Source organism: Panthera leo, chromosome A2, assembly GCF_018350215.1.
Source record: "Panthera leo isolate Ple1 chromosome A2, P.leo_Ple1_pat1.1, whole genome shotgun sequence".
Lineage (NCBI taxonomy): Eukaryota > Metazoa > Chordata > Mammalia > Carnivora > Felidae > Panthera > Panthera leo.
Genome location: NC_056680.1, coordinates 112,940,193 through 112,956,603, shown reverse-complemented (window position 1 = coordinate 112,956,603; position 16,411 = coordinate 112,940,193). Strand labels below are relative to the sequence as shown.

The 16,411-nt window shown below is 41.3% G+C and overlaps 1 protein-coding gene across 2 annotated transcripts in view; it reads right to left on the bottom strand.

Annotated features, from left to right (window-relative positions):
• Positions 1-16,411, bottom strand: part of DNAH11 (dynein axonemal heavy chain 11) — a 358,932-nt gene that overhangs the window by 124,407 nt on the left and 218,114 nt on the right. For both annotated transcript variants that reach the window (XM_042919849.1, XM_042919858.1), the window contains one exon: positions 5,323-5,484. In XM_042919849.1, the coding sequence (XP_042775783.1) occupies positions 5,323-5,484 (162 nt within the window). The remainder of the gene's footprint in view (positions 1-5,322; positions 5,485-16,411) is intronic.

Genomic DNA, 16,411 nt, shown 5'->3' with positions numbered 1-16,411 from the left:
TCTGGAGGCAGCCAGGGACGCCGGTTTCGAATCCTACGACGTGGGTTAGATTTCCAGTTCCGTACAGAGGGACAAATGAGGGCACTCCCTGTACTGCCTCCTGCCCACAAAATCAGAGCTTAGACTTGTGGCACTCCTTTTTAGTCTGCTTTTCTTCCTTTCCCTGGATTCCTTTTTCAGAATAGCCAAACATTTCTGCAATAGTCCAGAGCAGGATTTAAGACTGTGGGGTTCTGGCATCAAAGTGCTGAGGGCGCCCTTACCTGCGGAGTGATCTTGCACGATGGCCTGCATCCCCTCACCTGTGCCATGGGCAAGCCCGGGGTCCCTGCTTAGAAGGGTGGTGAGCAGTGGTGGTGGGTACATCTGCCACTGGTGATGGTGACAGGGCACCAGTGTTGGTCCTCCTAAGATTACTTCCACCTGACAGAGCAGCCCCAAGTGTTAAACGCAGCGCCCAACATTTTTCTAAATCACACACTAGTGTCTCATTTTTTTTTTGTTTTTTCACTTTGCCTGGCGAATACATTTTGTTGTTTCTTTGGTCGTGTTTTTAAATTTTTATCTCTAATTTTAGGGGCTAATTTCCAAGGCCAAGAGCAAGGCCAGGTCCAGCCTAAGCCAGCAATCTGCAAGAAGAGTTTCTCGGCAATGAAAAGGTAGTGTCAGTGGCTCCCCAACACAACATGAAAACACAGAAACAACTGAGGACTGTGAGGGGGGTGAGGAGGTCAAACAGGGCCCAGCCAAGCCTCCCAGAGGGAGCAGCCAAGGCAGATGACGTAGCTGGTTCTGGGAAGGCCAGCACTACGGGAAAGCCACAGAACTATACCTTGGAGGGAGCGATGCTTACCAGCGTAACCGGATTCTATGGCAGCTATAATAAGTGGACCCCACTTTCGAGGTAGAGGGGATTCCCAAAGTTTCCCTAACTGCAAAAACTCTGGAAAGTGGCATTCTACCAGTTTTTGCAGTTCTGTTCTTAAATCGATTAACGTGCACAGAGAAAGAAATGCATGATGAATAGTGTACTGGTGCGCATGCACAAAGGAGAAGCAGGCTGAAGAATGCGGAAGGATGTTAACAACCACATGGGCCTTTTCTCATCTGTCTGAATAGAGGCTTAAGCCAGTTAGAGACTTAGGCAGATTCAGGATAATTTTGACTGCCTCTGCTTCTGTCTTCATCTTTTAAAATGACTTCAGTACTCGTCAGGAGGAGATTTTCCCCCAAATTCATTGAATTTCTACTGCACAAGGCTTTCAACTTTTAAATTTGTATTGAACAATCCTCATTTATATTTCAAAGAAAACAAATGTGCTAAAAGTCAGTAAAAAAAAAATCACTGCTAACATACCTATGACTAACAAAATGTTGTTTGCTACTCTTCGTGCTGTCCCCTACTGTTTTAAAAAGGAACCCAAGAACCAACGAAGAAGCCAGCCTTCACGTATAGCGGTAAAGTAACGTACCTCTTTGAATGGACATTTTCCACAATCAGATTGGCAAATGGTAGTAAAATATACCATTCTTCTGTTACCAGACACTGTGACAAGTTCTGAACTGAAGAGATGGGAGGTGGGTGGAATGAAGTCATTTCCCTGAAAAAGCTGATGGTACTGACCTTACGGAATTATTCAGTTGTATCACGTCAAAAGGACGGAGAATTTTAACCTGCCAGTCGGCCACTATGCCCGGAAAGGATGGGCTCCTTCATCTGGCTCTGATCTTTCCGAGAATGGAGACCCCTCCGGATGCAAATCTCACTCCTCCTCAGTGACAGTGCTCATCTTTTCATTTCCAGTCAATAATTTCTGCTTTCCTCAGGCCCAGTTCTCAAGTATGTCTATTATTCACTTTGACTCAAAAACCAACAACAGTACTCATCTTTTAACACCTGTTTGTCCTGCCTTGTTTCCTGACGGTTCCTAACTGTGACCCACGGACTTTTGGGTAAGGACTCCTCCCAACTGCCTCCTCACAGCGTGTGCAACCCGGTCCCCCGGGATACCCAGCGCGTCTTTCCCTCTCTCCCTCCTCGCACCATGACCTTCCTCATCTGCACTTCCAAACCTGAGGAGTGAGGAGTGTAAGTTGACACAAAGCCTGTGGATAAATACCCGGTGATACTTAAGGACCAAACTATTTTGGTTGTCTGACAGCTGTGGTTTAGCTCAATACCAGGTAGCAGGAAAGCAGCACAACCCTTGACTTAGATGCAGGCAGCCGATACCCCTGGGTGCTAAGCGTCTACAGACTGAAAAGTCTACGTCAACCCACAAAAAAAACCGCTTGCCTTTAATGAATCCTTTCTCTGTGGCTGGAGGGGTCACCTTGGATAACTATCATATACTCAACAAATAAAGTCAATAATTAAGAAGCACCTAAATTATGCTGATACCTTTCAGTCTTAATGATGAAAATCAAATCTAAGAAAATGAGCAAATCAGTGCCCATTCAAAAAACTTAAAAGCTATTTTTGACCTCTGCAGAAGTCACCACACATTTTTAGAAGAAGACAGACACGTGCATTCTGAATTATAATTACTGCTCCTAAGCAGCAAATTGGGAAGGTGGCAAAGTTAAACAGGCACACTCAACTGAAATGAAATCATCCAGCTGATCTGTTTTTAGGCATAATTCAGCGCAAGAGAAATGGTTAAGTGCTTTTAAAATCCTCCTTGACAAGCAGCATCCTATAGGAGGCGTCATGATACCACGAGACAGAGCTCAGCACCTGCCAGGAGCCCTCTGCACTTAAAATGATGCAAATCCTGCCTCATCCAGCAGATGTCAATGGTCACTGGCATATCAGAGCTCCTTCAGCAGTAACTGTTTTTGAAGTGGCTCCTAACCTTGTAGGAGAAGGCTTGCATCATGGGAGCTAGGGCAAGGAACTTAAAAAAAAGCACAGTGCCAAACATTAAGTTAAACCAAGTTACTAGCTTTGGGTTCCTTCCATTTGGGAAATTAATATTAAGAAATGAAGTGTACTGGTCTTTTCTTTAGCGAACCAGTGTGATAAAATGAAGTGTATAAAACAGAATTTTGCTACCAAGGTACATACTGATTCTCTAATAAATTGGTATTTTTGAACCCTTCTTATAATTATTAGACCGAACAATGCCCTACCTAATTCGAGTAATGCAGTCAGCCTAGCAAGAGCTTGAGATTTTGGTGGGTTAACAAGTGTCACTATTACTTGTCATGTTTGATGGTTTTTCAGGTTTCAAAGTACAAAATATTTCTGGCAGACTTTATCTAGTGCTAGTGCTCATGTCCATTAAATAGGGTTCTTTTGACTCTTCAGGAAAACACTGTAAATGGTGCAAGCAGTGTTGCAGACAAAGTAACCACTCCTGGGAGTGTCTACCATTCCACTTACCTATTCATGAGAACAAATTTACATAAATTTCCCCAAATGTTCTTACATGTTCTTAGTGCTATGCAAGGCCTCCTGAACAATGGAAAAAAGTAAACATCACTTAAAAAAATCAAACTACAGGGGTCCCTGCCTGGGTGGCTCAGTGGGTTAAGCATCTGACTCTTGGTTTAGGCTCAGGTCATGAGCTCAGGGTTCGTGGGTTCGAGCCTTGTGTCAGGCTCTGTGCTAACAGTATGGAACCTGTGTGGGATATTCTCTCTCCCTCTCTCTTTGCCCCTCTCCTGCTCACTCACTCTCTCTCAAAATAAACATACTTACAAAAAATCCAATGATACATTACTATTATTCAGTCTTTACCCAGAAAGCCAGTTGCTGTTGTTTTAAAGGTCCAGGTAAGTGCATTCAACATTAAGGGTGAGTGAAGAGACAGGCAACAGAAAACACTTTCTGGATTTGGAAAAAAGAGTGAAACAGAAGAGATCATTTTTTCCATTTATTTACAGAAATGTTTTAAGTGTGAGAAAAGGAGAGAGGGAGTATTTGAATGTTATAAAGGCTTTATCATATGCATCTTTTTTTAAAAAATGTTTTCAGTTTATTTTTGAGAGAGGCAGTGAGTGAGTGGAGCAGGGGCAGAGAGAAAGGGGGACAGAGGATCTGAAGTGGCCCCGTGCTGACAGCAGAAAGCCTGATGTGGGGCTCGAACCCACCAACTGTGAGACCATGACCTTGAGCTGAAGGTAGCTGCTCAGCTGACAAAGCCGCCCAAGCGCCCCTGTCCTATGCATGTTTTTGATGCTGTGTGACAGGTCTTCCTTGACACTCCCGGCACTTAAGTAGATTAATGGACATTTTAGAAAAGGCAATAAACTGTATTACAATAAAGCTATCTATAAAAATAAGAAGCAGTAATACTAGCTGCATACAAATACTTAAATATGTAAATATGTCCAGGTTTGCAACCATCTGGCCATGAAAAGATAGAGAATTCAACAAAATGGGAAAGGGCTCTTTGGAAAAGTGACAGGCTCTTAGGAGTAAGGGAGGCCACAGTGGGATGTGTCTGTTCCTAATAAAGCTTCAAGTGGGAACAGACATCATCTCTCACATAGCCCCGATTCTATTTTTGGTTCTGAGATATTCTAGCCCTACCACTCAGTGGAATCAGAAGACAAGCCTCCATGGGCAATGTTCACAATTACCACCCTTCCAAACTATCTAATCAGAAAGGCACTAGATATCAAAAATTTCTAGAAAGTGTAAATGATACCTTTTTCCCTCTGAATTGGGAAGTACACTTGAAGTGCTTTTTGTTTTTTAGTTTCATGCAACCATTTAAAAATGTAATAGGATGTGCAAATTTCATTATGGTCAAATGACAAACATAATTTATAAAACATAAACCCCTAAGACAAAGAAACAGATACATTATCTGACTCAGTGACTACAGAATTCATGGTGCTGATTTTTCACCCATTATTAATGTAATGAGAAAAATCAACAATTAATTGCCTTACTTTGTTAAGATCAAGCATTGCATGACTATGGGTGGCTACTTTTCTGTTTGGGTTTTTATTTGTGTATTTGAAGGATTCATGTTCAGCAAACCCTATTACGATTCAAGGAACAAATGATCCTGGCTTTCTGGTGAGTCAGTCTAAGTAAGAACACACTCGTGTGCCAAGTGCACACATGTGTGCACAGACCTCTCAACCTGCTACAAAGAGGTCAATCACCATATTCCATAGAACGTAAACTAAGAAAGACGATTTTACCATCTTAAACAAAAGGCTTAACTTTTCTATAGGAGGTGTATTTTGGAAATTACTTCTTTATTGAGGACTTCTGGTTGGTGAGTGAGTGAATGTGTGTGTGTGTGTGTGTGTGTGTATGTGTGTGCGTGAGAGACACAGATTCAGAGGTTGACATGGCATTACCTCAATTCCCTTCGTTTCCTCAATGAACCGCCTGCTGACTGAGACCAGAGCTTCCTGCGGCCACGCATGAAACCAGTCAATAGCCGTGCAGTTAACTATGGCTGGGAACTTCCGAGCTCTCCCTCTTAGCGTGTGACCAACGGGAGAGAAACACAGAATGATCTGTGGAGACATGGGGGCAGGGAAGAAAGAGGAGGGTGATGAGTGAGCAAAGAATTACATTGCAATCCTAGACAATGAAAGCAAGGAGCGCAGCCAAGCATGACATTAAACTATGCTAAAGCACTACAGAGTGGAAAGCAACATTAACCTCCTTGCTAATCAAAGAATAAACCTGCCCCCAGTGGCTACTCCAGCGAATATACAGAAACGCTGCTATGCACTTTCCTTAAAACGGGTCCCTCTCCTTTTAAACATTTTTGGTAATTATCATTAATAGTGAGAAATTTATTCTTTTCTGTTACACGAGTAACATTATAGCCAAAGAAAAAAAATAAATATCCAAACCAAATCACCAAGATAAAGTAACACCAATACCTTCATCTTCTGTCTCCTTCCATTCTGTAATTCATCAGATTCAATCATACTTTGTAATTTACTTAAAAACAATTTGTATCATAGTGAAGGTTTACTTTTTTCCCATTTAAAATAGATATACCCAGTTTCATTCTTCACATTTTTAAAGGAGTAAAAAATTCAGTTTATACATGCTCCTGATGAGACACTTTTAAGTTTCTGGTTTAAATCTAAAGCTCTATTTAGGTATTCAATGATTTAAGAATTAATGTCTGTGTGAATACGTTTCCATATTCTCTGTACTGACAGAGGGATTTGATCTGGCACTAGGGTCTGAGTTTGGCTGGGATCATGGCCACAGCTCAGGGAGGGGGTAGAAAGGACCTCAGGAGTCAGGTGGGTCTGACTGTCCCTTCTGGGCATCTCTGAGTGTGACAGGGCTCCCACATGAGATGCCCCGTGTGAAGGGCTTGGCACAAAGAAGGCGTACAGAGAGCATTTCTTTCAACCACTCCCTCTTCTCCTGAGTTCCTGTGGACTTGAGGCACCAGAGTAGTGATGCCAGCTGGGGTAAGGTCTGAGAATGACAGTCCTGGTTTCCTCTTCTCCAGAAATGGCATGGACTTGATAGAAAACAAAGCTTACAGCTCGCTCAACTCAATATCTAACACTCTGAGGTCAAGCAACTAATGCAATCATTTTTCAAATGATAGGATTTTTTTGGTAGAGCATTTCAAAAATTCACATCACAAAAATCTCCAGCATACAGGAAGCCATACAGTATCTTACTTAACGGGTGTCTTTACTATGTTTATTTTACATACTGTGGCTCCTGAAAAACTCACGATGGATAACTTCTGGTATGTAAAACGTTTAACAATGCATAAGCTGACTGATCATTTATTCATTATACACAAGAGCCTAGTTACAAATGAAGTAACTGCTCTAATACCGCGTGTGCTGAGTGAACGGGACTTCAGTTACAATGCATAATTTTCACTTATGTCACCGTTCTTAGGTTTCTCCTACCTGCCGTCTTTTTTTCCCCATACTTGAACATCTAGGACACAAAGAAATAATCGATTTCCACACTCAACTTATCTCTTATTCCTGGAAATTTTAGGAGTTTCGTTTATTAACAGTTATAGCAAAGGCAAAGGAAAAACAAAGGCTCCTTTGAGATCTGAAATATCTCCATCCCTTTTACACACTTACTGAATTTCTCTCGTTATGGGTGTATTACCAGGTCTTCACAGTTTGTGACAAAACAAAGTACTGGAACCCTGTGTGCTCAGTCTCAGGAAAAAATATTTTGAGTTAATATAATGATATACCTTCATTATTTATTGAAAGATAATAGAGAATCCTCATTTAAAGAATTATTTTTCTTTTCTACAATTTTACATCTGAAGACATTTTTCCCTATGCTATTTATTATGGCTGAAATAAGGATCTCCATAACGCCAGTTATGTTTTACATGGAAGGTGGTTGGCAGGACATCAATGCTTCTCAAAGGATTGTTAGGAGCTGGTTAGAAAGGCAAATTCTTGGACCCAATCTATACCTAAGGAATTAGACTCTGGATGGGCTTTGGCAAGCTGTTTTCAACAAGGCCCCCAGGTGACTCCGACACCTGCAGGTATAACCTGATAGTTTAAACATTTCTAAGGGAATATTTAAATAAAATGCTTACATTTTCAGTGCTTTTGCAATTGGTAAAACACATGGAATATAAGTATGCCTCTGTCTGGATACAGAGAATTTTAAATAAATTAGATACTCACGAGTAAGCTAAATTCTACCATCTGAAACAAACCTTGGGAACCAATTTACAGAAATATGCTTGGTTATCAGTGCTTTCGAAGAAGGGAAAGGGCAGTATCACACCAACCTCGAGCAATGTAGCTGTTGACCCAATTCATTACCCAGTCACTTCTAGTTTTGCGAGAAATATAGCACAGAATCCCTCCTGCTCTCCAGCTTTCGTGGGTAGTAGTCCCATGTGAGAGGTGTCCGCAAGTCCCTGCTCATGTCTGGAAACTGGCGGTTGTTCTATTCTTTTCTAAAATGGTCTCCACGTGTTTTGATTATGAGCATGGAATGGAGGTCAACTCTGCCAGCTGCTCATATGGGATGTGACTATGGGCACGTTTCTTAATCGTGCTGTATTGTCCTCGTCTCCAAAAAAGGAGAAATCACAGTTACCTCCCAGGGGCACCAGGAAAACTTACGGATATTTATCAAAGTTTTCCTCACAGTTGCTCAAGCATGAATGGTGCTCCATAAACTCCATGCTGTGCTACTTTATTTATTTTTCATTTTATTTTTTTTCAACATATGAAGTTTATTGTCAAATTGGTTTCCATACAACACCCAGTGCTCATCCTAAAAGGTGCCCTCGTCAATACCCATCACCCACCCTCCCCTCCCTCCCACCCCCTATCAACCCTCAGTTTGTTCTCAGTTTTTAATAGATAATGCTTTGGCTTATGCCAAAATGCTTATGCTTTGGCTCTCTTCCACTCTAACCTCTTTTTTTTTCCTTCCCCTCCCCCATGGGTTTCTGTTAAGTTTCTCAGGATCCACATAAGAGTGAAACCATATGGTATCTGTCTTTCTCTGTATGGCTTATTTCACTTAGCATCACACTCTCCAGTTCCATCCACGTTGCTACAAAAGGCCATATTTCGTTCTTTCTCATTGCCACGTAGTATTCCATTGTGTATATAAACCACAATTTCTTTATCCATTCATCAGTTGATGGACATTTAGGCTCTTTCCATAATTTGGCTATTGTTGAGAGTGCTGCTATAAACATTGGGGTACAGGTGCCCCTATGCATCAGTACTCCTGTATCCCTTGGATAAATTCCTAGCAGTGCTATTGCTGGGTCATAGGGTAGGTCTATTTTTAATTTTCTGAAGAACCTCCACACTGTTTTCCAGAGTGGCTGCTCCAATTTGCATTCCCACCAACAGTGCAAGAGGGTTCCCATTTCTCCACATCCTCGCCAGCATCTATAGTCTCCTGATTTGTTCATTGTGGCCACTCTGACTGGCGTGAGGTGATATCTGAGTGTGGTTTTGATTTGTATTTCCCTGATGAGGAGCGACGTTGAGCATCTTTTCATGGGCCTGTTGGCCATCCGGATGTCTTCTTTAGAGAAGTGTTTATTCATGTTTTCTGCCCATTTCTTCACTGGGTTTTTTGTTTTTCGGGTGTGGAGTTTGGTAAGCTCTTTATAGATTTTGGATACTAGCCCTTTGTCCCATATGTCATTTGCAAATATCTTTTCCCATTCTGTTGGTTGCCTTTTAGTTTTGTTGGTTGTTTCCTTTGCTGTGCAGAAGCTTTTTATCTTCATAAGGTCCCAGTAGTTCATTTTTGCTTTTAATTCCCTTGCCTTTGGGGACGTGTCGAGTAAGAGATTGCTACGGCTGAGGTCAGAGAGGTCTTTTCCTGCTTTCTCCTCTAGGGTTTTGATGGTTTCCTGTCTCACATTCAGGTCCTTTATCCATTTTGAGTTTATTTTTGTGAATGGTGTGAGAAAGTGGTCTAGGTTCAATCTTCTGCATGTTGCCATCCAGTTCTCCCAGCACCATTTGTTAAAGAGACTGTCTTTTTTCCATTGGATATTCTTTCCTGCTCTGTCAAAGATGAGTTGGCCATACGTTTGCGGGTCTAGTTCTGGGGTTTCTATTCTATTCCATTGGTCTATGTGTCTGTTTTTGTGCCAATACCATGCTGTCTTGATGATGACAGCTTTGTAGTAGAGGCTAAAGTCTGGGATTGTGATGCCTCCTGCTTTGGTCTTCTTCTTCAAAATTACTTTGGCTATTCGGGGTCTTTTGTGGTTCCGTATGAATTTTAGGATTGCTTGTTCTGGTTTTGAGAAGAATGCTGGTGCAATTTTGATTGGGATTGTATTGAATGTGTAGATAGCTTTGGGTAGTATTGACATTTTGACAATATTTATTCTTCCAATCCATGACATGCTGTGCTACTTAAAAAAAAAGAAATACTCTCCACACCTTTACAGGTAACGTGGAATCAACTCGAGTTATTGCCTCAAGGAACATTACTATGGCGGGGAGGGGGGGGGTCATCCTGATAATTTTCCCATTATATTTCCCTTAATTTCCTGAGATTAATACAGCAAAGGGTTTTTAAGTAATAAAAACACAGATATGTGAAAACAGGGTGTTAGCTTATCTCTAATTCACTTTTTGGGGTTTACTGAGGTATAAGTGATAAAATTCTAAGACACTGAAAGTGCAAAGTGTGATGATTTTATACACATAGACGTGGTCAAAGGATTCCCCCCATTGAGTCAATTAGCACAACCATCACCCCATAGTTTTATCTTTTGTGGTCAGTGTTGTTGAGAACATTTAAGTTCTACTCTCTTAGTAAATTTAAATGATACAACATGGTGCTTTCAACTGTAGTTACCATGTTACATGTTAGGTCCTGAGATCTTATTCATCTAATAATTGAAACATTATGCCCTTTTACCAATTCCTCCTTATTTCCCGTACCCATTGGCAATATTCTGCATGTAAGTGATACCATGCAGTCTTTCTGTTCCTCTGCCTGGCTTATTTCACTTAGCGCATGCCTTCAAGTTTAATCCACGTTGTCGCAAATGACAGGATGTCCATTTTCCTGAAAATTCTATTTGTGTCCGGGTGTGTGCATACCTCACATTTCTTGATCCATTTGTCCACTGATGGACACTTAGGTTGCTTCTATACCTTGGCTATTGTCAATAATGCCACTGTTAACATAGAAGTACAGGTATCTCTTTAAGATAATGGTTTTGATTCCTTCAGCTATACTAGAAGTGGGATTTCTAGATCATATAGTACTACTATTCTTAAGTTTAAAAAAATTTTTTTACATTTATTTACTTCTGAGACACAGAGACAGAGCACAAGTGGGGGAGGGGCAGAGAGAGAAAGAGACACAGGATCCGAAGCAGGTTCCAGGCTCTGAGCGGTCCGCACCGAGGCAGACACGGGGCTCGAACCCACAAACTGTGAGATCATGACCTGAGCCAAAGTTGGACGCTCATTGAGCCACCCAGGTGCCCCAATCTACTATTTTAATTTCTTGAGCAATCTCCTTACTGTTTTCCATAGTGGCCGTACCAGTTTATGTTCCTGCCAACAGTGTATGCATCATCACCAGCAATTGTGACTTCTCGTGTTTCTGTTAACAGCCATTCTACGAGGTGTGAGGTGAAACTATTTACTATTTAAATAGTTGGTAGAATTCACCAATGAAGCCATCTGGTCGTATATAACTTACCTTTGAAAAAACTTCAATCTAGTATGATATGCATGTGGATACTCATTTTATGTATTCGGGCCACTGGTTAGTATCTCATGTAGTCCAATGGAAACTATAGAGGCTAGGGATGCAGAAGCAACATTTCACATGAGGGAAACCCACACTGCAAAGTCAGCTACCTGAACTCTCAGCTAAGTCCTTTCATCAACATAAATGGTTGATTAGCTGACATCATGAATACTGGATTTGATTTTATTTATTTGAGAGAGTGAGAGTGCATATGAGTGCAGGGGAGAGGCAGAGAGAGAGAGTCCCAAGCAGGGTCTTCGGTGACAGCACGGAGCCTGAGGCAGGGCTCAAACTCACAAACCATGAGATCATGACCTGAGCTGATATTAACAGCTGGACGCTCAAAAAAAAAAAAAAAAAGAAAGAAAAGAGTCACGTATTTAACAGACTGAGCCACCCAGGTAGGTACCTTTGGAGTTGATTGTTTTACTGATGAAATGAGTAGTATTCAAGATATCTGAGGAAAATAAAAATATTATACTTCCATCTCCACAGCTGTACAAACAAAAGAGGAAAATCTAGATACTGAAGTATTCCAGCAATTATACTACTGGCTTTTTGGACTTTGATTTTGACCAGTCCTATGGTAAACAGTTTACAGAATGATTCTTTTTATGCGATTCCAGCTGAATCCTACCATGAGAATATTGCCCCAACTGCCCCCGAAGAATCCTTCTAGTAAGTGCTATTCAGTTTCCTAAAATAAAAGAGCTAAGACTGCAATAAGCTTACAGAGCTCGTTTTTAAAACTTTAAGACCTGTTTTAAGTTATGTGCTACACATAAACTCTATGTGTACCTGAGGTCAGTCTGAAACTTCCTTTCCTTAAAACACACCTTGAGTTGGGATAGTGGGGGACAAGAGCCCCCCACCCTGGAACAGGTGTCATGTACCTGTAAGTACTGAAGGTCACTGAAATATATACCTCCTCCCAAAGAGTCCCTGACAACGCAAATGACCAAATCAGCTGAAGTTAGTTCCCAGCAGTGGACTGAAAGAAAAGTCAACTAAGAAAATAAAGTCAAAAATGCCTCAGACAGCTGTGTTCTTTTCTAAAAGCAAATTCCCACAAGTAAAAAGCAAACCCTGAAATCACCATCTACTTATTTCCTACAGCTCTAACATTTGGACGTCAGAAACTTGCTTTTGGAATCCATACCATAGAATTTTCTATCCCTTTCTTCCCCCTACACAGGTGTTATGACTCATTTGCAATAACCCATTTTCCATTGTGCTTTGTAATACGTTTCAATTTCTTTTGGGTAAGATCCCATCGTAAGTACATACTTATTTGTATATCACTAACAGGACTCAGTCCATTTCCTCTTGTAATGGAAATCTGAATTGCTACTGTCACTCTGCATTTTTTTTCCAGTCGATATACTGTCAGATAGAAGTAACCCTCCCACATATTTACTTCAGAAGCTTCTATCCATAACTTATGTTTGCATTTATCCTCAAAAGTCTAAGCATTTTTCAAGAATGATAAGATCTGAATCTTACTGAGAAAATTCTCTTAGGAATGGAAGTTTAGCATACAAACTCTTCCCTTGTTTGAATGTTTCAGTACCATTTTATCATCCTTATATTATCCCTCTATCAGCCCCTATCCAATAACCTTTTAATTTCAATTACCTTCACGAAATCCAAAAGCATCTTCAACATACACACATGCAATACATTTTTATGCTTTGTTTTCTTTTTAGATAACACACAGTGAAATCATTCGCACACCCTTTTACTTGTGACTATTGGTCAGTGTCAATTTTTATAAGAGGTAGTATCTTACTTACACTGGGAAATTTTACATCTTTTTTTTCAAAAAACAAAACTCTTCAATTCAGAAAGAAATTGTACGTGGAATCTCAATAAAGAGCAAGGAGCGGGGCCCCTGGGTGGCTCAGTGGGTTAAGCGTCCGACTTCAGCTTAGGTCACGATCTCGCCGTTTGTGGGTTCGAGCCCCATGTCGGGCTCTGTGCTGACAGCTCAGAGCCTGGAGCCTGTTTCAGATTCTGTGTCTCCCTCTCTCTCTGCCTCCCCTGCTCGTGCTATGTCTCTCTCTCTCTCTCTCAAAAAATAAACATTAAGAAAAGTTAAAGAAGGAAAGAGCAAGGAGCAAATCCATTCCTGGGGAGTGAAGACAGTAGGCGGTCTATGCCCTACTATATACTATCTACTCCCTACTATGTATTCCCATGTGCAGGAGGAGCGTATTCACTCATCACAGCTGCCCTACTTGATGCCAGGACCTGAAATGCCCACACACTACTTTGCAGACCAGTAGGCAGCCCCCACAGCCTCGTATAACAGTGTTCTGTTTTTTTTTTTTCAAACAGGCAATCGGATGCCTAATTATCTACTGATTGGACCCATATTTGAACCACATCATGCAGTTTGCGGCTTATGGTCTGTGCGGCTCTGCTAGAATGGCCGACGGTGTTTCTGTTGACACTGGGTGCTGAGTGCACACACATGTGCAGGTGCAGGAACAAACCTCGTATTGTGCTGGCAAACCCCACACGCAAAGGTAAGCAGAATGTTTTGGAAAACATCAACATGTTCTTCAAAATGCAAAGTTCATTGAATTTAAATGGGTAAGTCCTTCTGTCTTGGATTAAGCCCTGCACTTAACGCCAAGTTCAAAATTTCTTTTATAATATGGCAGATGATGTCTACTCCTTCTTTGAGATACTTTCCAACCCTTTATCCCCCTCAGTGAAACTTTTCTTGTCCTGCATTTTGTTGTCTTATATGCCCCGTGCCTCTCGCGCACAGAGTTGTAACTGCATACTTGGTTTCTGTGATTTGGGGGTTCGTGCCTGCCTTTCCGACGACGGTGGGCAGGTGCTGGCTCTTGCACACTATTCTATGCCCAGGGACCAGCACATCACAGGCACTCAGCCGATACTTGCTAAGGCCCCACAGACAGATGAAGGAGTCAACAGAAGGCAATGTGAAAAACTCTTCTGAGCAAAAATGAAATTTTGGTATCTGCATCCTAATTTCTTCTGAAGCTTTGCTGTTTTAGGAAATTTCAAGGAAAGTGAATCTCAGAAAATACAAGGTCACACTTCCATCTCTTTCTGAAGTTCTTTTCAATCTTCTCGTGTAAACTGTATCAACAACACAAGGGCAGGAGTTAGGCTCCTCTATTCAGAAGGGTGTGGTCCTGATCAGGAAAACACCGTTGGCAGGGCAGAGCCGGGCAGAGCCTGGGCTCGGCACTGGGCAAGCTAGCTGTCAGAGTGGGTGCTGCTCTCCATCAGCCCAAGTGTCAGAATGAGGGGCAGGAGGGATAGAAGACAGCACTTCGCAATGATAAAACCACCCTAGGTTGTCATCCCCATGAAGGAAAGGAAGCTGGGTGCTCTGCCTGTAAACCACATGAAGATCTAAAGAGATGAAACTTTACCGTCGTGTAAGGCTAAGGTTTTGCAACATCTTATTTTCTACTGGAGAGGTGAGTATTTGAGCTTTTTATACAAGATCACAGACACCTCATGACAATTACTTGTGTGAATAGGCAGTCTTGTGGTTTATGCTATGAGCTTCTGTGTTAATCTGCAGCTTTAATGGCCGTGTTGCTTAACATCTCTGTTGAGACTGTCGGGCTCCCTAGACATGTTGCAGTGCGAGCCAAGAGCACATATGAATTGAACTCTATTCTACCCAAGGAGGGAGAAGGAACAGGAACAACAAGAAAAGCTCCACTGGAACCTGAATAAAAATACTATGAAACCAAGAAAAATTTAAAAAGCATCCAGCAGATTTAAATGAAGATAATTCCACTGGAGTAGATGAGAACCTGGAAAAAAAAAAAAAAAAAAAGAAAAAGAAAGGGACAAAAACTCATTTCATACTCTCCAAAGTCTAGAAGGAACATTATAAAAACCCATAGTAAGATTGGGGCACTTGGGTGGCTCAGTCGGTTAAGTGTCTGACTTTGGCTCAGGTCATGATCTTGCGGCTTGTGGGTTTGAGCCCTGCACTGGGCTCTGTGCTGACAGAACAGAGCATGGAGCCTGCTTCAGATTCTGTATCTCCCTCTCTCTCTGCCTGTCCCTTGTTTGTACTCTGTCTTTCTCTCTCTCTCAAAAATAAACAAACATTAAGAAAAATTTTTTAAACCCATAATAAAAGAATAGGCCAAAACAAAGGGACAGGATAAAACAAGGGGATTTACGAAAGAACATATATGATACAACACCTCTTCCTAAAAATGTTAAAAATATCTTAAGCCTACATTTAATCCAATGCTTAATGACAGAAAGCTAAAGGCATTCCCATTAAAATAAAAAATAAGCCAAAGATGCTACAGTCATCACTTAAAAGCTTTAAATGGTGTGCAAAAATTATGGATATTGTAATACACAGAAAAGAGGTAATTATTAGAAAGAAGGACTAGGGTACCTGGGTGGTTCCAGTGTTTGAGCGTCCGACTCTCGATTTGGGCCCAGGTCATGATCCCAGTGTTGTGGGATCGAGCACCACATGGGGATATGCTCTGAGTAGGGAGACTAGTTAAGAGGCAGTCTCTCTCCTTCTCTTCCCCCGCCCCCCGGCCTCTCTCTCTGCTTATGCTTTCTCTCTCTAAAATAAATAGAAAGTAGGAGTAAAAATTCAAAGGTGATGGAACTGTCCTCTCAGCAAACTCTTAAGTACAAAACATAAAACCTACTGGAGCGTTCAACGAACTGGCTGGTAAAACAAACAAATAAATATCCATCCATCCATCCATCCATCCATCCAACCATCCATCCATCCATACCTTCCTCCCTCCAATGGCATTCTTATCTGCCCACCACAATCTGTTAGAAAATTTGGCAAGAGCAAAAAATACTATAAAATATTGAGAAAGAACTTAAGAAATGTGTAAAACATACAAAGATAGCAGCAGCTTTACTGAAAGTCAATGAAGATCTTTTGACTAAATGACAAGATGTGCTACATTCCCAGAGAAGATCATTATGAAGATACTTACTCCTCCCACATTCATTAACAAAACTTAGGCAGCTCTAGTAATTCCCAACAAGGTGAATGGAGCTTAACCAAGTGAGTCTAAAGTTCGTATGCAATAAAAAAGGGTAAGAACGTCAAACGACATTTTTAAGAAGACAACATTCGCAATTCACACTATTGGGGAATAAAACATAAGTTTTTAAGTACACAGAAAAACAGTGTGAACGAATGGAAACGTTAATATTGCAGAT